This window comes from Lentinus tigrinus (genome assembly GCF_003813185.1).
Source record: "Lentinus tigrinus ALCF2SS1-7 unplaced genomic scaffold L226scaffold_4, whole genome shotgun sequence".
Lineage (NCBI taxonomy): Eukaryota > Fungi > Basidiomycota > Agaricomycetes > Polyporales > Polyporaceae > Lentinus > Lentinus tigrinus.
Genome location: NW_027137913.1, coordinates 736,100 through 754,448, shown reverse-complemented (window position 1 = coordinate 754,448; position 18,349 = coordinate 736,100). Strand labels below are relative to the sequence as shown.

Below are 18,349 nucleotides of genomic sequence, written 5' to 3'. Positions count from 1 at the left end.
CTTGGCCATCATCGCCTCGTGCTTGTGTCGCTCGCGTTTGTCGGCGCGCGGTGCATCGCTCGCTGCTGTTTTGCGCGAGCTCGTTGTGGGACAGGGCGGATGAGTGAGCATCGTTTCGCATCGGCGCCGACGGGGGAGAGGCACAGGCTGGACTCGATGGCCGCAGCGGGCGGTGCTTGCGCGTGTTTGGCTGAGCAGCTCCGCGCCTTCGTGACGCCAGCCGAGCTACTCACGACCACCACCACCTTCACGACCACCGACGCTTCCTTCCTATACTCCCTCCCGTAATTCGGTCAGTCTCTGCGCTCTCTCTGCCCCCCCCTCGCTGTACTCAATCGCAGTGCCCGCTTGCCTCGAATCCCGGTCACAACAGCCATGTCAGTCGCATTCTCCTCTCTTGCTTGTTGTTCCGCCCTCTGAACCCGCTTCTATCCTCCTAACTCCCCGCGGTGTGCCTCCCTGACGCCTGCTGTCGTGTCTGTGCATGCGCTCCTTGCAGGTCTGAACCATACGACCCGTACTTGCCCCGTGGCGGCTCCTCCTCGAACCCGGCTGGCGCGGGAAACTCGAAGACGGCGGCCATCCAGCAGCAGATTGATGACACCGTCGGCATCATGAGGGAGAACATCACAAAAGTCGCCGAGCGAGGAGAGCGACTCGACCAGCTCCAGGACAAGACAGGTGCGTACCCTCGTTCTCCCTCCTCTGCGGATTATGCGCGGGGCGGGCAGTGGGGCGTTAGTGCTGGTGCTGCGCATGCAGCAGTCAGTGCTTCCCCCGTCTGCTTTTGCTTCCGCTGCAGCTTCCGTCATGCGTGGTGACAGGCACTGATGCGCACCTCCCGTAATGTGCAGACAACCTCGCTGTCTCAGCACAAGGCTTCCGTCGCGGGGCGAACCGCGTCCGCAAGGTATGCAGTCCAGTTGTACTGTGTTGTGCATTGGCTAATCAAACTTCGCTATGCAGAACATGTGGTATGTCCATATAACGACTACATATTGTCGAGATAGGTTACTGACGTACATTGAACGCTAGGTGGAAGGACATGAAGGTACGCCGTGTGGAGCACCCTTCCGTTGTCGCATCGACTGACATGTTACCCCAGATGAGGATCATCATCGGCATTGCCATCGCCATCATCATTGTCATCATCGTCGTCTCCGTAGTGAAGGCAACACAGAAATGAGCGGACCCTCCCTTTCCGCCGTTCGTCCTCACCCTCGTCGCCTCTTCTACCTCCGCTCTCCCCCGTTCCGTGCGTCTGCGCCCGCGTCTTCCGTCGGCTTAGCGGGGCCGTTGTTGTGTTATATCTATGCGCGCAGACCTGCAGTCCTAATCGCTCTTCTCTCGGTGCGGATTTCCCATGTGCATGTCTTCGTAGGTAATTCGCCGGACTTATCGTAGCTGCTGTTCCTTTCGTGCATATACGCGTACGGCCGGTGGGGGATTGCACTGTATATTCATGGAGTTCTCTGATGATATGCACGATTTCTTTGTTTCTCTCTCGCTGCACCATGACTGAGCACCTTGAAGGGTGCTGGATTGTGCGAGAAGCGCTTATCTGCGCGGTGTACCTGGCAGCTGAACGAACATACGTCATTTCATTTCTGCTACCTTTATGCGCGTACTAGTGCTTTCATAGCTTGGAAGAGTGTATCGGAGGCCAAGGCTCTGAGAGCGGGCTGAACGAGAACTACCAGGTCAAGACTGGGGAGGATGAGGCCAACCTGGTGGGAGACGGCTTTACGCGGTGTACGAGTCACGTGCGCGGTCGGTGGCGGCTTGTCGCGACTCGCGCTCGGCTTGAACCTGGTTCAGCGATCGACGACAACGAGAGTGGTTCCAACCACAACCACCTCACCTCTGCTCTCTAGACTAGGTCTCTCCAGGCCCTTAGGCTGTGATCTGCGACGCGCACCGCCCAGTCTGTTCTTGCTGACGAGAGATTCACGCCGGCCATTATTCCTATTTCAACCTTCTGCGAGTTCTGCCGTGACGTACAGATACCCGCCCCCCGCTTCTTCCTGCCGCACCTTCTCCCACCTTTGTCTGCCTGCCCCACACACTCGCGGCGAACACGAACACTGAGAGAGGATGAATTTCTTTAAGACGAAGCCCCGCACGCCGCCGGATCTGGTGAGAGGGTTGAGGGATGCGCTGCCGAGACTAGAGGCGGGGCCTCCGGGCGGAGAAGTCAGGCGGAAGGTGAGTGGTCCCACCGCGAGGCAATAGGCCTTTCGAGGATGGTATCGAACGAGACGGTGTTGTTGCAGGCGAACGAGGAAGTTGCGAAGAACCTGCAGCAGATCAAGTCGATCTTGTATGGCGATGGAGGTGCGTGCTTTGTCCTCGCGCCCGACGTGCATCGTTGACCGTTCGTGGTTCGTGTTTTGTATGGCGTTGTGTGTAGAACCCCTGCCGGAGCTGGTGGCACAGCTCGCGCAGGAGACGTACAGCACCGATCTGCTGTACCACTTGCTGCAGAACATCCACAAGCTCGAGTTCGAGAGCCGGAAGGACGTCGTGCAGATCTTCAACAACCTGCTCCGGCGACAGATCGGCGCGCGGTTCCCGACGGTCGAGTACTTGTGCTCCAAGCCGGAGGTGCTCTTCGCGGCGTTCGACGGATATGCAAACGAGGAGATCGCGCTGAATACGGGGATGATCCTCAGGGAGATGCTGCGGCATGAGCCCTTGGCGAAGATATTGCTGTACTCGGAACAGTGAGTGGCTGGTTTTCTGTTTATCTGGTTGTGGAGGTGTCCTAGGATTTCTGTCCTGGGATCCCGTGCTGGAATGGTTGCAGCCCTCGCCTCTTTATGGTTGAATAGAGGGAGGGGTACGAAGCGGTGTCAGTACATTCTGATCATGGTGCTCCTTTCATTCAGGTTCTATCGGTTCCCCCACTACATCGAGACTACGACGTTTGGTATCTCATGCGATGCATACACCAACCTGAAGGAGACGTTGACAAGACACAAGGCGATGGTCGCGGAATACCTCGACAAGAACTATGACAGAGTAAGCTTTAGAGTTGTCGCCCATGTTCATTTCACTGATAGCTCCATCACCTCAACCGCAGTTCTTCTCGTCCTTCACGACGTTGATCCTCTCGAATAATTACGTCACCAAGCGACAGTCTCTGAAACTGCTTGGAGAGATCCTGCTAGATCGCGCGAACTTCAACGTGATGACGCGGTACATCGCAAGCGAGACGAATCTGAAGATGATGATGAACATGTTGCGTGACAAGAGCAAGAACATTCAGTTCGAGGCGTTCCACGTGTTCAAGGTGCTCCTCTTCGCTTGAAAGTTGACACGGAGCCGTGACTGAGTGTGCGCTGTAGGTGTTCGTCGCCAACCCCAAGAAACCACCACAAATAGAGAGCATCTTGCGGCGCAACAAGGACAAGTTGCTCAAGTTCCTGAAGGATTTCCACAACGACAAGGAAGGTGAGTAGATGTCGTCATACTCTCAGCCACCGACTTCGGACACTGACGCAATCAACTTCTGCGCTAGACGAGCAATTTATGGTGAGTCTGTGCAAGGCGCTTGCCACCACCACCCAGATGACACGGACTGACCAATCCCGCTCTTGCAGGACGAGAAGCAGTTCTTGATAGTGCAGATAGAGAGTCTCTGATCGAGCGACACATTCGCCTGCTGGCGTTTCAGCCACTCCGTGCAGACGTCCTCCGATGCTGCACCTCCCTCATCCGGTTAGTTTGGCATTCTCCAGAGCACGCTGGTCTCTTGTGTCGGCTTTATCATTGCTCTAGCCCTTCATCGCCTGGCCACCTGGCCACTCGTGCTACAGTCCCCGCCCTAGCTGCGTCTTGCACATACCCTCATCCGCTCCGGCCTACCTATCTTTCCTCCATTCCGTTCCGTCTCCGTCGGTGTACCATCCCCCTTCCCCATGTATCAGTAATACCATCGGTCTCATCTCAGATTGCAGTTCTCTCACTCCCACTACTCTCGTTGTTCGTCGTCCGCAGCCCCATCGTTGTCAGCTGTTGTGTGTTCGCACCGCGTCGCCCGTACTTATCGTCATTACCCGCGCCTCCCATCGTTCTCGTTCTCTCGTTCTTGCTTCTTCTCTTGGCCTCGCATCGTCTCGACTCTCGATCGCATCTGCTCCCTCTCCTTCACAGGGCAGGACACTGAACTCTCTATCCATACAGTATGGACGCGAAGAAGTCAGCCTTGGTTCCGGTTCCAGTTACAGACATCGCACACGGTGCACGTTATACTTAGCAGTGTGTACCTATGTATGTCGCTAGCACGGTTTCAGGCCTCAGGCCTCCCAGGATGGAGGCCGGGGCTCAGGCTTGCGCTCTCGATCTTGAATCTACCCCGCATCGAACCCCCTCTTAGTTCCCGCCTGATCATGACACGGTCGTCTGGTCATTTCAGCAAGCCGGTGTTCTGTTCCTGCACCGTCCATAAGTACGGCTCGGCATGACGAGTCCCTGGGCCTCTTTGGCTCCATCGTTCCGTCGTCCGAGTCCCGAGCTATGTACTAGTACTTCTTCTCGGATGGTAGCTGTCTCGAGGAGGTGGAGACGGTTCCGGATCTCTCGAGTTGAGCTCGGCTTCTGCGCTTCCGATGGCCCTGATCACACTGGCGAGCTCAATTTGTAACAGTGTAACCACCGGAGACGAAGGGCGGCCCTTGAAAGCGGAGGTCAGGTGGACATCAGAGCGCTCTGCGTTTGGTGCGCACAGTCGAGGTTCTCGTCCCCGGGCTCCCAAGTGGATCAGCTGCGATCTCACACTAGAGCTGTGCACGCGGGGTCCGGGACCGGACGTTCAATAGTGCAGTTCTAGCTTGGGATGAGCTGCTACTGGCTGTGGCCGAGACGAGGGAGACACTGTATGCATGATGCAATAGGTTGCGCCATCCAATCTTCGCAACTCAGGCTCAAGCTTGGAGTTACATACAACATCGACTTCGGGAGTTGTCTCGGTTTCCCCCTTGAGGTCTATCTGTGTCACAGTTCAGTCGTGTGTGCCAGAAACTGTCGCACTCGGCAGTGGACTTGGGAGAGGTTGCGACTTATCGGGGAGCGGGAGGAGGGAACGCTGATAGATCCATCCGGGCCATTCACTGGCGTTCGCAACAGAGAACATCAAGGCCATTCACGTGCGTCATCGACTAGCAGTACATGTTCCCATCTCGTAAGGCCCACATCCAGCGTCGGGAGCTGTTCGCGCCCTTCGGAACGCTGCTGCGCTACGGACCTTCGAAGTATTCGTCGCGTCACGCGTGGAGACAAGGCCCGAACGCCGTATGTTTCGCGTGCGGCGCACATGGGAATCGAGCACCCTGGATCCCGCGTTATCCAGTGGCACAAAGAGCCTCGACGGCACGCTCTGTCTAGTGCCCATCGATGTCCGATGTGTGGCGTGCGATGCTCGATTTGCGGCAGGCGGAGTCGGGCGGGGAGGTGCTTCTGCGGTCGTCCTTCGTTCGCGGAAGGCCCGCATATGAAGGGGCGCACCAGTGCTAGCCAGTGCTCCTGCCTAATTCCGAAAGGACGGCTGATCGCTAGGCTGTCGATCCGCGTTCATAAGAGGACGGTTGCGTTCTCATGCGCCTGCAAACGATGGTTCTTGCCTGGGAACGGGGGCACCGGCGACCTTGGCAGGACTACGAACGTTCACGGGTTCGCGAGTGGCACAATGTGCTCTTCTAGCGTGACGACTTCTTGCATGTATGCTTCTTCTTGTGCCTTTCTGCTCCGCGAGAGAGGTGTTTGAGCCATGGAGATGGGAAATGGTGCCCGAGGCGTGGAGAGGGGCAGAATCAAGGGTCCGGATGGTACGGATAGGATGCTTGCTGGTATCCCCGAGCACTGGCATGGACGGCCCGACGTGTCAGGTCACGGCCTCAGAAAACGCTTCTCTTCGAACGGGTGCCCGCCAGACGCATCTTCACACCGCCTTCCGGGAGAGCTTTTGTTTGACATTGACGCTATGGGCGATGATCACGGAGCGAGTGTAGATGGACGCCGAGGGGCAAAGTGGTCACAGTCTCGACTGCTGCTGACGCCGCCCCGAGGTAGTAGCTCGACGTAAGTGGTCAACCCGAGGAAGGGAACTGCGAAGCTCCCTGTCGACGTCGGGTAGAGATTGCGAGACAGCTGCAGTCCGTCAGAATGCAGGGCTACGGGCCACAGAGCATACCATATCCTCGTGTGCCACCACCGAACGCACTTCAGGCATGCTAGAATGCATGAGCCAGGCCGCCGAAGGCGTCATCATCGCATTCATGAACTCAGCGAGCCCGGAGGGCGGGCCAGACTCCTCCTGTGACCCGCGGTGAACCGTGCCGCCGTACTCGATCGGGGGGTTTTGAGGCGTTCGTGGAGATGCAGGGTCCAATAGAAGGAAAGAGTGGCCCCTAGGAGGAGGTAGCAGCTTGCAGCTTGCGATCGAGGAGGCGAACCTGACCTAAAAGCCATGCAGAGGTCGCGTTGAAAGCTCGCGCCGGGCGAATTAGCCTCCACCTATGGCGCAGCGAGTTGCGCACTGCGCGTTATCGTCTCAAAGGTGTTCGCGGCAGTGTCGGGAGCTTTGACTGCCGGTACATTGACAGGGTCGACCCATTCGCGCGTTCGAGGCTCGGGCCGCAGTACCGCAACGTTTTCATTTTCCTCGGGCATAGGCCACTTCAGATTCATCGATGGATTTCACAGACGAATTAACTGCAACGTGTCTTATCAGATCTAGGTGCGAGGTATCGTGAGCATCTCCCCTTGGACAGCGGAAACAATCGGAGCTGCTAACGAATACTAATCCCGTCCTGATTCGGGGCTGTCTATTAACTATGAGCATGTGCCAGCGGATACATACTGCCCTGATTAAACGTCTAGCGCGATGTGTAACGAGCTTAGAGAACCGACTTTTCAGCCAGAGAAGCTGCTGAAAAGGAATACAGTCGACGTATTCGTGGTTCAATAGTGCTCCTCCACTATCATATGTCTTTAGCTGGACTCCCTGACCGGCTACGTGAAATAGTACTCACGTCCGAGCTTGAGCATTTCTTCGCTGAGGACCTATAGCGATCGGTCTCATATACACAAGGGGTGGATTTCAGGTGCGGTCCAGGTTATATGCTCGTCCGGCGGAGGCCGGGTTATCTTTCCATCCTCGGGTTAGGCGATATTGACGGGCCTCCACGATATCCCACGTCGTTGTCGCCAAACATGTTGGCCCATCTGATGACAAGGCAGAAACACAGAGTTGGTACCATGTTGAGATGGGTTACCAGCGGATGAACGATAGGGAGAACAGGCTTGAACACGGCAGAGGCGGTCACCGTCGAGTCAGGTAGCCACAAGGTCACGGAGCACGTGGCCCAGTCACGTCACGTCCTTGGAAATTTTGCAGGAGGAATTGTGGCGGCGTTGAATAACTTGCCCCTGTATTCTGACCTCGCAGAGTGGATGAGATACAGCTGGTAGCTCAGCCATACTTGAACTGTCTTCATTGTGGCCGGACAGCCGTCGAACCCGGCGAATCGTCGATGATTCCGGAAGAGCCTGCGTGAATTCTCAACTAGTACTTCGCGCCTTCGAAGAGGTATGTGCGCCGTAATTGATCCATTCATTCGGTTGATTGATCATGAACATAAAGCATCATCACACCCGGGATTCTGCTTCCATGCATATGAAAGTCGGCCGAAGACCAAGGCGACGCGCCTGGATCTGACGAGCAGCTGTATGCTCTCTCAGGCTGCGTCATACGTATCCGTGAGCGAATGCATTCGTCCTCGGTGCGCTGCATCTGTCTACGGTCTGGTGTTTCCGCGGAACATCCAACGCCGCGACTGCCTCGACGACTGCGCGGGTGAATGTGAACATGTGTGGCATAAACATGGCCTCCAGCTTCCAACCCCTGCATGATGCTATTCACGGGACCTCCCTCCCAGGCGCTCTTGCCCCATTGCGCTGAACACCTGGTTCGCCTCGTCATCGCACAGGCTGCAATCTCTGCTGCCGTCGTTAATGACAGCCGACAGGACGATTCCTGCGTTCCGGAACCCATGCTACAACTCTGACCACCGCAGTGTGAACCCTACTGCCGCGGGCGTTCCCTCGCTCGGATCGCCTCGCAAAGCGTTTCCGACTTCCCCAAAGACCTCTTTGTGGAGTTCAAGTAGCTCCGGTAAGTTTAGTATTCGCTCACTGCGCCATGTTGGGGCTGCCTGCTCCTGTGATTATTGAATGTCAACAGGACCGTGATGCTGCGTATAACCGGCGGGCATGGATGTGGCGCGGTCCAGGAAAGGTACGTACAACGACGAGCTTAACGCGTATTGGCGGGTGGCAGCCCCCTTCATTGAGGACGCTGTGCGAGACATGGCGTAAATTGGTAGGCAAGTTTCCGTCATCTGTGCTGACTGTCACACACTTCACTCTGCTAGGCGCGCCCGACACGAGGCTCTCAAGGCCCAGGGACCCCGATCCGGCATCCGATCATCTGCTCCCTGGCTCGGTGTTGAGCAAGCCTTCTTGGCCCGTGGAACCAGCAGCGTCTTGCTGGACATTCGGAGGTTCCCTATGCGTCTGGGAAGTCGCCCACCTTCAAGTTCCGTCTTATCGAATAGGCAACCGGCGACATCCCCGCAGACGATATTCCCGGCTGCCACCGTCCCGATAGCGTGCCACTGCTCCGGTAACACTATCCCAGGCATGGCCCATCACTGCTCATCACATCGACTTCGATAGGAAACCGCCCGTTTGAGCGGCTCCAGAGATGCAAGGCCGATCCGAGCGCCTCGTGCCCAAGACGTCGAACATGTCCTTTCCGTCCGCCTTGTACATGGGCTAGCCGCGGCACGCGATGCGCGTTAGGCGACGGGGTTCTGCCACCTTATTATCCCCGTCCCCGTTTGTCCTATCCCTCGCCCCCCGCGCCCGCGCTGGTCTCGTCCACCGCTGATCATGCTCGTACTCCATCCCTCCTCCCAGTGCGATGTCTGTCTCGAGGGCTACTACGCGTCCAAGGAGCCCGTCCTTATCCCTTGTGGACACACGTTCTGCAACAGGTCTGTGTTCTTTGTTGACATGTCGCCTCCGCCGCTGATAGCATCTCTTTCTGTCGCTCTCCCCCTTAGGTGCTTGCTATCATTGCCTAAAGCCGCTTGTCCCCTCTGCCGGAGCAGATTTGACCATGACGACGTGCGACGGGTCCACGTCGACAAGACTCAACTCCCTCCATCAACCCCTTCGCTCTCTTTTGCCGACATTGACGCCGCCCGGAGGCTGCAAACACAGTCGACGCGTCTTGTCCTACATGGAGGGTCCACTGACGAGTATCGTGAACTCATAGGCGAGCTCGGTAACTGGCTGGAGACCCAATATGCCCAAGAGGTACGTTACGTCAGTCCTTCTTCTACCGTCCGGTCCTCCTGTGTAGCATTCAGTATTAATCTGGCTTCATAGCACGGCGACCTGCGCGCAACATATGTTCTCTTGTGGAAGTACGGCGAGATTCAGAAGAAGTTGGAGCAGCAGAAACGACGTGTCGCTGAGGGCGAGAAGGCGTGCTCCGACAAGATCGCTGTCGTAGAGCAGACCTGCTCCGACCGCATTGCGGCCGTAGAGCAAACATGCTCCGACCTACAGAGGCAGATCGAAGAAGAACGAGAGAAGCTGAACGCACAACTGGCAGAAGAACGCGAGCTCGCCGCCGCGAAGTATGACGAACTCGAGCAGAAGAGCTTTGAGGAGCGTGAGCTTCTGCTGGCTACGGAGAGAGAGCTTGAGCAGGAGAAGGAACGGATAGCAAGGGAGTGCGACGAGTGGAGAACGTAAGCAGTTTTTACTCTCTCCGACGTGCAATCACTGACGATGAATGCTTTACAGCAAAGTACGCGAGCATACTTCTACTTTTTCTGACCAGTTATCCTGATCTACCTTTTTCCACAGTGCAACCAGGTGTCGATAGAGTCCCGCCGTCTTGCCGACGAACTGTCCAAGGTTAAGCGTCATAGTTCTCCTCGAGCTGATGAGTCTGGGTACTCCTATCCTTACGATAGAAAGGCCGAGCCCATCACCACCCCCAGAGACTACGCCGCAGACAGAGAGACCGTCAAGGACAAGGTTAACTTCTTCCTCTTATCGCCGGTGCCGCATTCCCAGCCCGTCCCCGACCTACCTTCCAATATGTCCCACTTCAACCCCCTCGCTGACGATGACGAGTCCTCCGATGAAGCATTCGAGAAGATCAAGCCCCACGCGATATCATCTGCCTCCCGCGCGATCCCCATCATGCATCGATCAGACTCGTATCGCGACCGTGCACGGAGCAACGCATCGCTGCTGTCTCGTCCAGATCCTGACGCGATGTCCATATCGGTGCCCAAGAGCAATCTCGACGTTCACATGTCCGGTTCTTCGGTGTCGCCTAACGGGCCAGCGTTCCAGTACGGCTCCCGCCCGAAGGATTTCGTTCCAAGTTCCCTTGAACGTCTCCCCGAGAACGCTCTTGGACTTCGCGCGGACATTGCGCGGCCACCTCTCACTGACGTGGATCCAGAGCTTAGGGTCCGGCAGTTGGCGCAGCTTCACGAGGTTCTCAGAGATCCAGCGCCGACAACTTCGCCTCGCAAGCCCTCGGTCTCGGACGGGTCTGAGCGCGAGCGCGATCGAGCTCGTGCGGCTGTCCCCAGCGCCATGTCTTCCACGCGCACGCCTTCGCCGGTCTCTAGCGCCTCGCACTCTTACTCCTCCTCGCATATGGAAAAGGAGCACAACTCTGCACCTTACAAGTCGAACCCGACGGCCATTTCGTGCGCCAGTCATGCGGCTGCGGCACGCGAGCGTGCACGCGCGTCCTCGGTGAACTCGCAGAACGCACCCTCAGCGCCACCCCCACCATCTTCTGTGACACCTACTGCATCGGTTGCTTCTACGACTTCGCTATCCCATATCACCGCAATGCGTGACCAACCTTTACACGCACTTTATCCGCAGACGCAACCGCAATCAGCCCCGCGTCCCGCACAGCCGCGTAGGCAGTCGAGCGATAACTACGCGCTCTCTAGCAGTCTCTCCAAGGGCAGGATCGCCGCTCTCGGAGTTGTACCCCCTCCGCGCTACCCTTCGAACCTTACCCGCGCGATGCAGGGAATCCCTTCATAACTACATTCCGGTCACACATCCAGAGTTGCGCCGTGCCCCCTCGCCTGCGACGCATGTGTCTCGGTACTCAAAGTTTTCTAGCGTCTGCTAGGCGAACACGGCGGACTTGGACCTGCTCGTGTTCGTTAACTTATTCCGACTCTGCTTCCTTCCACGCCTCCTGGTTTTCGGTCCCGTTCATCCCTGTCGTTCTGTCTGTCACTCCCTTATACTGCGGTGAAGAAGGTGAGGATCTGCGGAAAACGAAATCAGACGGCGTCGTCGGCTTCGGCACGGTGTTCCTGCTCTCTGTTCTGTTCGCTCTTCTCTACATCACTTGTGTTGCTACATACAACGCAACCCACACAGCATACACTGTTCGACACGACAACCTCTCCCATACAGCTTCACGATGATCTCGATATTGCCGAGGTGCGGAGACGCCTCGCACTCACGATCCGCGGCAGCCCTTGACGGATATCCGCGGTGTTAACGTATACTATCTATACGACGCATATGCACTCTCCACTCATACTTCCTCCTCCGAAGTCGCCCTCTTCGCCGACCGCTCTTTCCACCCTCCCCCTTCCCCGCCGACGCATCCTTGTTCGCACATTTCGGCCCCAACTAACCCCCCCCCCCCATCTACCCCACGCTTCCCATATCTGCACATTGTACGTCCCACCCCTGCATTTGTTCCGGACAATGTACACTATTGTATGGCCACTCTTCGCATCCTATCCCGCGTCCAGAGCTTGACTGCGCTTGTACTTGTATCGCACTGCTCGTTTCGACGAGTATGTCTATAATGGCACCCTATCGATATCCACATCCATCCACCTCCGCTGCGAGCATCACGCGATCCGCGCTCTCGCCACGGACCCGGCACCGTACACGCCTAGCGAGCGCAGGTGAAGTGCCCGATGAATGGGGGCGAGCATCTCGGAAGCTTGAAACCTTCTTCTGCAAGCGACCAGCTTGGGTCTACGCACACGCAGAGCTCCGTTGATTGGACGGAGCGAAGACGGTGTATTAAGGAACACGAGGCTATTTCGCCTTCCCCCGCGCATCTTGCAGCCTCGAGGACACCGCGAGTCGCGAGACTCTTGAGCTTGGACGAGAGCCTGCGTGTACCCGGCCTTTACTTTTGAATTCAAGTGGGCGATGCCGGGGGGAAAGAGCAGCACAGTACCTTGGAAGCATGGGGGTGTGGACCCGCGACCACACTTCAGTCCACCCGGATGGTGGTAATCCCGCTGAGAGTGGATGCGCCACTGCCAAAACAGACGCGTAAATGAAACGTCTAGCAGCGGAGACCGCATTTTCCAGCATTCGAGCAGTCCACGCGCGTGCAGTCCTGCGCTTCCGCCGTCTACCCGCGGATGCGCATCTGGTTGTGGTACGCTCCCGTTATCCCTATCAGCCTTCGCACCGGGCATCCAGGTCCTTGGGCCGAGCGTGAGGTAGGCGAGACGGACGGCGTTGAGAATTTCGACAGCGTGGCAGAGGAAGTATTCTAGACGGGCATGTGGACTTCATTTGTGAGGATGCGTATGGGAAGCGCGGAATTGGGGTGTGTCGAGTACCGGGTGGCGCTTCCTGTCGTCGATGTCCCGGTCGCAGACTGTTGCAGAGAAAGAGGCCAGGCATGCTGCATAGAACGGCGAGTCGGGACTGTGAGGCGAGAATGTGACGGAAAAGATGTGCGGAAGTACATATGTCCTGGCCGCAGAAGCCTACTAGTACAGCTGAGGTATGTTTGGCCCGCGTGGGCTTCCCGAAATATCAGCGGCGACGCACATGCAACCCCCCCACGGGGGAGGGGGGGGGGGTGTTACCGCAGACCTGCACGTACTGAACGTAGCAAGTTGGTTGCGTGTGGCAGAGTCTGCGAGGGGGTCACGGGTACTGCGGACTCGACCTTGAAGGACCATGCGGATTAAAGGTGAGGGGTTGCTAGATGAAATTAGTACACAAAATTTGATCCAGTGGACTTTTCGAGCTACCCAGAGGCTACCCAGATGAGGATTCAATAAGAGATGCGCATAGTCAGTACAGTTGTTGAATACATACATGTTCACGGGTGTGACTATCGAAACCAAGTCCGCAAGTCTAACCTGACGTAATTCCGCGGTCCTCTGCCAAACACACCTATACATGTCAAGTCAGACACGCCGGGTCTCTAGAGGCGAAGACACAGTCCTGGAGGAGCGACGTCCGTCAGGCGACGTAAGCGGAGGCAGTCAGCGTGTCGGCGCAGGTTGTAACGTGAAGCCTATGGGAGCAGCTTGTAACGAATCAACGACGAGTAACGCATTTTAAAGAGAAGCAGGGTGAGGAAGCGAGAGGATGCCATCAAGGTGAATAGTACGAACCTAAAGTAACGGTTGCCCTCAGTTGAATCGTGATCATCAACATGATAGTGCTTGACGTAGGATAGCTAGGGGTGCAACGTCAAAAGAGTTGCGGCGAGTAGAGAACCGGTGACGTACCTGAAGCTTCGATTCTTCGATTGAACCCCTCGTAAATACTACGCATCTCTCTCCTCCACAAGAGGAGTACGTGCAAGGTCTTTCATAGCGCGTGCGCAGCCGTAATCCTGTAATTCACGTGGCACTGGGTCAGTATGTGACAAACGAGCTTGGGCGATGACGCGACGGAGAACTCCTCACAAAGAGGGATTAGGAGGAAAATGTCGAGAGTAGTGCAAGTTCTGAAGGGGCGTATGCACCATAGACGCGACTCGGGCACACACCTTGAAATCATTCAGAACCGTGACAAACTTCCTCTACGATCATACACTTCTCGCCTCTCATCCAACCGGGTTACCTGGGACTGCACGAGTTCATCGCCGAACTGCTAAGTGAAGAAGCCTCCGACCTCCAGATTGCGAGGCCGAACATCGGCAAACGGGGAGTTTTAATATACGAGCATGAAGGTGAGACGAAAGCCGGCATGAACATGCAGACCCCCGTATGACCGACGGGCGTCTGTACTGCCATATATGAATTCGTCGGACAGAAGGACATCTATATACTTCCGTCTGCTAGTCCGGTGCTCTGTATGCAGTTGTATGAGCTCATTCCACTGGGACGAGGCGTTGCATATGTATATATCTATATATCTGCCAATACCCCATGGCCAGGCTGGAGACAAATGTAGCACCATGCCCGCGCGTTCAGGCGGGCGCCTACACCTATTAGGAAATGGCATCAATTTACCACGCGTGCCTTTGACAGCTCTGCCTTTTCCTCGCAGAGCCGTCAGCAGTTGCCCCAACGTTCCTTCCTCCCCAACCACCACCATCGTGCTCATGTGTTGTGTCTTCTTCTTTCCCCGCCCTCCGCTCCCTTTCAGTCCCCGTCATCGGCAACAACTTTGACATGCCTCCCAATCCGAACTGCGACAACCTCGCCCAGTACACATTTCCTCCGCCGACATTCTCTCTTACTCTGTCGACCCCTCCTCCGGCATCAACGAACCATCGTCACCTTCATGGGCAAGGGTGAGGCTGTATGGCCCCCATATCTTGAGGCTGGTCTCGTCAAAGGTGTGTTCTTTGCTTCTGAGCCGCATCTTTACATGCATATATGCGCCATTCCCCCTCCACCACGTCTTGACTATCCGCTTGTCTGACTATATGCGCTTGTCCAGGCCTTGAGAAGTACCAACCTGGTGAGTCCATGATCTCCCGCTCCTTTGGTCGCTTCCCCATGCGCAACAAGTCACCGGCAAGAGGAGGACACCGAAGCAGGTAAGTTCCCATATTCAACAGCATTTACTCGCCTGACAGTGCGACGTTTTCAACGGGGACTCCATATGTACTGCCGGCAGCCACCTCTCCGGTGAGTGAAGGCTGTTCTTCCCGCTCACGCATGTATTCAACTATTGTCTCCACTAGCCGGAGCTCTACTCTGAGCTGGACGACGTTCAACTGTTCCCTCGACGTCTCGAGTATCCTCTATGCACGTCGATCAATTACCAGCCATGTGCTTCTTCGCTAGTGGTGTGTCCATCTGTCGTCTTGCATGTACCATTCGTACGAACTGACCTTCGCATTCACAGCCTCATCGTCTTCTATCCATCTCTCGCTGTCCCTTGTTCGTTCCCCACACAGGCTGCTTGCTCATCGACGTCTTTGGATTTCGACTCTCTCGTCGACTTACTGGCTTGGCTTGCTGACGTGACTCTGCGCTCTCTCCGACTCTTCTGCGGTGCTCGCTCCGATAGCTACATTACTTTCTTTGCACTTGAATACATTGTCATATTTTCTCGCCTCTAGCCTGGGCTCGAAGTATGAATTCCGAAGTGAGATTGCACCCGGATCGTATTGACATGTGCTACCCTCCATGCACCACCATATCGGCCTTGCCGCACGCTATATGCAACCGTCCGATTCGTTTGAATGCATTCATTAGTCTATCCTTCTCCCGCGGCTTCATACAGATTCACGTCCTTCTTGGACGGTATCATACAGTGAAATACGGCCCCATATAACATAATTTGGCTCCCTGCAATACCCCGTTGGTCTGCTATATAGTAACACCCTACGAAAATAATCTTGCAGGTAAATATGGCAAATATATTACTCTATATACGTCTACATAGAGGACCCCCGGTTTGCTGATGAAGCACCAGTCATAGACGAGGTGCAACATCACAACTATGTGATTCCAGTGTCGAATTGATTCTTCATGCATCTTCTTGCGAGCGAGACGACTGCTCATATCAAAAGGGGATAGCGAGGACACAGCGAGGTACTGAAAACAGTCCCGTTTGCAGAGTGTCGACCGGACCTGACCGGACCGGCCTCTTTCCCAAATCCCCACCCACGTCCGCTGCTACATAGCTCAATCCGCGACCCTTTGTAGCATTAGAATTACCCGAGTCGAGTTCTTTTCTGCACACAAGCTACACGTATAGGATTGGGACCTTGCGGCGCAATCGCGGTCTCTGCTCTCAGCAATAGGCGACCCTAACTAGTGAACTCACATATGCACTCGGTTCAAGGGGCAGCTTTAGGAGTGGGGTAAGTAGGGGCTCGAGAACAACGCGTGAATAAGATAGATAGTATGCGATGCTCCTGCGAGCGGTTTTGATACAACGGACGTGTAGTACCGGATGTCCCCCAGCCGGGTATGGGAAGGGAGAAAATATTGACACGCGGGGCAAGGCGGTCCCTCCTGTCCGTGAGTAGCACTCAATGAAACCAACTCTACACCCAACCCGAAGTATGCCAACACATGGAAGCCGTGCAAACAGACTTCATTTCGTGAATGCACGGATGATCTTGGCGGAGATGTGGAGGAAGAAGATGGACGCAATGAAGGAGAGGGAGAGGACGAGGACGATGAAAGGGTCACTAGAATGGGTTGCATTGAGCATGTCTCCACAAGACAGATGACCGAGCGGGGGGATTCGAAGGGGTGTGGAAAAGAGAAGGAGACACGTACACGCGCAGTCCTGGTGAGTCGTCTGTGTACAACTTCAGCATGGTGTTGGAGGAACCGCCTGCACCCGCAGCGCGTGTGGAGTTGGGCTTCGAAACCTGCGAGCCAGCCGCTCTCCGCCTGCAAGGGAAGAGACCACAAAGAGCTGCGTTCAATATTCGAACTGGTATGTCACGAACGGGGTTCGCACCGAATCTGGGCACCAGGTGGCTTCGCAACACCGCTAGGGGTCTTGGGGCGGGATGAATCGGAGTCAGACTGCGTGCACGAGACATGCCGATCAGTAAAAAGATCGAGATGCGTTATGTTTAAGGACGACATACCATGGTGGAGGTAAGTGCGGAAGTGGACGTGTGCTGGCAAGCCCTAGCCTGCGACTCTAGCAACTCTGTTGGCAGTGTCCACGTGGAACTTTGTGCGTGACTTACGGCGCTAGCTGTCTCGTGATGGTGACGTACTTGGTAACGGGCGCGCTCAGCCAGGCTCAGCCGCGGCTTTGACAAGTCTTTCCTGTTCACCACCATCCTCATCTTCCTCACCACCGTCTTCCCATTTGCTATGTCTCTAGTGAGTTCATTTCGTACAAATCTATGCCTGTTTACATATCGCTATCACAGATACATGCGCTTGTCGCCAGGGGATCCACAATCTTGGCCGAGCACCAGGCTGGTTCGCGGGACTTTTCCCAAGGTGAGCAATACTTCTCGGGGTTTAGTATCATCATCATACCACGCCGTTGGAAGGGTGTTCTACTCAGCTTAATGCCATTCGGACGCCACGTGCTAACGGATGCATTTGATGCAGCTACACAGACTATACTATCCAAGATCCCACCTAACAACAGCAAGCTCACCTATGTCTGGGAGCAGTATCTGTTCCACTACATCTCGGAAGGCGGGTTCACATATCTGGTGATGGCTGATGATGCTGCAGGAAGGTGAGTGGTGTCTTCTCAGCAGACCAAGAACTTCACTCAATGGCTGGAACTGTGATCCAGACGAATGCCCTTCACGTTCCTCGCCGAGCTGCAGCAAAAGTTCACTTCGCAATCCTTCGCTTCCTCGTCATCTCTCTCCGATCCTCCTGCGTATTCCTTGCAAGGTTCCTTCGGACCTGTCATTGCCCAACTCGTGACACAATACAACACCAGCCCACCTACCGATGAGCTCACTCGGGCCCAGACGGAACTTGCGCAGGTGAAGGACATCATGGTTCAGAACGTCGAGCAAATCCTCTCAAGGGGCGAGCGGATTGAGCTCTTGGTCGATAAGACGGACACCATGGCAAGCCAAGCAACAGCGTTCAGGAGAGGCGCTAGGACCGTGCGCCGCAGCATGTGGTGGAAGAACACGCGGATCCTGGCGCTGAGCATCGTCGTGGCTCTGGTGAGTCTGCTCAAGGTTTGGATTGCTTCCCAGCTTATCAGGCTTCCCGTGGACACCAGGTGCTTCTATGGGTCATTGCCGCTCAATTCTGCGGAGCGGGGCTGAACCACTGCGGGGCATAAGCATATATACAACGATCTCTTCTACTCTACGTCCCGTTCCCCATTCCCAGCTCTACTCTATGCCCCTCCCCTTTGGATTACTTTCTACCAGCTGTATGCTAGCTGTCCTTCCCTATACTTGCCGTTACCCCACGTGTATTCTACTATCGATCTCCCGGTCGATCGTTTCTGTCACTATACGATTATGCGGTAGGTGCGCGCGTCATAACGCCCTCCTAAGTCCGCAACACGATCGTACGTTGTTTCCTGAGCGCAGACA

The 18,349-nt window shown here is 55.7% G+C and overlaps 9 protein-coding genes across 9 annotated transcripts; 7 read left to right on the top strand and 2 right to left on the bottom strand.

Annotated features, from left to right (window-relative positions):
- Positions 1-500: 500 nt before the first annotated feature.
- Positions 501-910, top strand: L226DRAFT_422923 (uncharacterized protein; the record flags this gene model as incomplete). The annotated part of the gene is made up of 2 exons (XM_067674595.1): positions 501-681; positions 855-910. Coding segments are annotated over 2 exons (237 nt in total), but the record flags the coding sequence as incomplete, so codon positions are not given.
- A 1,184-nt stretch (positions 911-2,094) lies between these two features.
- L226DRAFT_455349 (Mo25-like protein) lies at positions 2,095-3,644 on the top strand (the record flags this gene model as incomplete). The annotated part of the gene is made up of 8 exons (XM_067675230.1): positions 2,095-2,205; positions 2,274-2,334; positions 2,411-2,723; positions 2,889-3,021; positions 3,083-3,292; positions 3,348-3,453; positions 3,521-3,534; positions 3,603-3,644. The coding sequence occupies 8 exons, from the start codon at positions 2,095-2,097 to the stop codon at positions 3,642-3,644; spliced, it is 990 nt and encodes a 329-aa protein (XP_067539695.1).
- A 4,315-nt stretch (positions 3,645-7,959) lies between these two features.
- Positions 7,960-8,810, top strand: L226DRAFT_241128 (uncharacterized protein). The gene has a single exon (XM_067673171.1). It carries the CDS (start codon positions 8,201-8,203, stop codon positions 8,666-8,668), a length of 468 nt encoding a protein of 155 aa, XP_067539694.1. The 5' UTR covers positions 7,960-8,200; the 3' UTR covers positions 8,669-8,810.
- A 142-nt stretch (positions 8,811-8,952) lies between these two features.
- On the top strand, positions 8,953-9,825 carry L226DRAFT_567305 (uncharacterized protein; the record flags this gene model as incomplete). The annotated part of the gene is made up of 3 exons (XM_067684011.1): positions 8,953-9,056; positions 9,126-9,381; positions 9,454-9,825. 3 exons carry the CDS (start codon positions 8,953-8,955, stop codon positions 9,823-9,825), a joined length of 732 nt encoding a protein of 243 aa, XP_067539693.1.
- Positions 9,826-9,865: 40 nt separating this feature from the next.
- Positions 9,866-11,154, top strand: L226DRAFT_567304 (uncharacterized protein; the record flags this gene model as incomplete). The annotated part of the gene is made up of 2 exons (XM_067684010.1): positions 9,866-9,880; positions 9,940-11,154. The coding sequence occupies 2 exons, from the start codon at positions 9,866-9,868 to the stop codon at positions 11,152-11,154; spliced, it is 1,230 nt and encodes a 409-aa protein (XP_067539692.1).
- A 785-nt stretch (positions 11,155-11,939) lies between these two features.
- L226DRAFT_241029 (uncharacterized protein) lies at positions 11,940-12,722 on the bottom strand. The gene has a single exon (XM_067673170.1). The coding sequence runs from the start codon at positions 12,570-12,572 to the stop codon at positions 11,988-11,990; it is 585 nt and encodes a 194-aa protein (XP_067539691.1). The 5' UTR covers positions 12,573-12,722; the 3' UTR covers positions 11,940-11,987.
- Positions 12,723-14,429: 1,707 nt separating this feature from the next.
- On the top strand, positions 14,430-15,113 carry L226DRAFT_530945 (uncharacterized protein). Its single transcript, XM_067679974.1, has 3 exons — positions 14,430-14,683; positions 14,788-14,978; positions 15,035-15,113. The coding sequence occupies exons 1-2, from the start codon at positions 14,629-14,631 to the stop codon at positions 14,889-14,891; spliced, it is 159 nt and encodes a 52-aa protein (XP_067539690.1). The 5' UTR covers positions 14,430-14,628; the 3' UTR covers positions 14,892-14,978; positions 15,035-15,113.
- Positions 15,114-16,027: 914 nt separating this feature from the next.
- L226DRAFT_530944 (Pre protein translocase Sec Sec61-beta subunit) lies at positions 16,028-16,941 on the bottom strand. The gene is made up of 4 exons (XM_067679973.1): positions 16,907-16,941; positions 16,774-16,841; positions 16,587-16,703; positions 16,028-16,495 (listed from the first exon to the last, which is right to left on the bottom strand). The coding sequence occupies exons 1-4, from the start codon at positions 16,907-16,909 to the stop codon at positions 16,399-16,401; spliced, it is 285 nt and encodes a 94-aa protein (XP_067539689.1). The 5' UTR covers positions 16,910-16,941; the 3' UTR covers positions 16,028-16,398.
- Positions 16,942-17,080: 139 nt separating this feature from the next.
- L226DRAFT_240900 (vesicle-associated membrane protein) lies at positions 17,081-18,348 on the top strand. Its single transcript, XM_067673168.1, has 5 exons — positions 17,081-17,150; positions 17,201-17,273; positions 17,388-17,520; positions 17,581-17,968; positions 18,028-18,348. The coding sequence occupies exons 1-5, from the start codon at positions 17,142-17,144 to the stop codon at positions 18,088-18,090; spliced, it is 666 nt and encodes a 221-aa protein (XP_067539688.1). The 5' UTR covers positions 17,081-17,141; the 3' UTR covers positions 18,091-18,348.
- The last annotated feature ends 1 nt before the right edge of the window (position 18,349 follows it).

Excerpts from the sequence above, each read along its gene's own strand:
- L226DRAFT_241128 (XM_067673171.1), top strand. The coding sequence starts at position 8,201 with ATGTTGGGGCTGCCTGCTCCTGTGATTATTGAATGTCAACAGGACCGT.
- L226DRAFT_241029 (XM_067673170.1), bottom strand. The coding sequence starts at position 12,572 with ATGCCCGGTGCGAAGGCTGATAGGGATAACGGGAGCGTACCACAACCA.
- L226DRAFT_530945 (XM_067679974.1), top strand. The coding sequence starts at position 14,629 with ATGGGCAAGGGTGAGGCTGTATGGCCCCCATATCTTGAGGCTGGTCTC. Across the intron at positions 14,684-14,787 it reads TGAGGCTGGTCTCGTCAAAG|GCCTTGAGAAGTACCAACCT; the intron begins GTGTGTTCTTTG and ends GCGCTTGTCCAG.
- L226DRAFT_530944 (XM_067679973.1), bottom strand. Across the intron at positions 16,704-16,773 it reads CCACCTGGTGCCCAGATTCG|GCGGAGAGCGGCTGGCTCGC; the intron begins GTGCGAACCCCG and ends CTTCCCTTGCAG. Across the intron at positions 16,496-16,586 it reads GACTCACCAGGACTGCGCGT|TGACCCTTTCATCGTCCTCG; the intron begins GTACGTGTCTCC and ends AACCCATTCTAG.
- L226DRAFT_240900 (XM_067673168.1), top strand. Across the intron at positions 17,521-17,580 it reads GCTGATGATGCTGCAGGAAG|ACGAATGCCCTTCACGTTCC; the intron begins GTGAGTGGTGTC and ends ACTGTGATCCAG. Across the intron at positions 17,969-18,027 it reads TGAGCATCGTCGTGGCTCTG|GTGCTTCTATGGGTCATTGC; the intron begins GTGAGTCTGCTC and ends CGTGGACACCAG.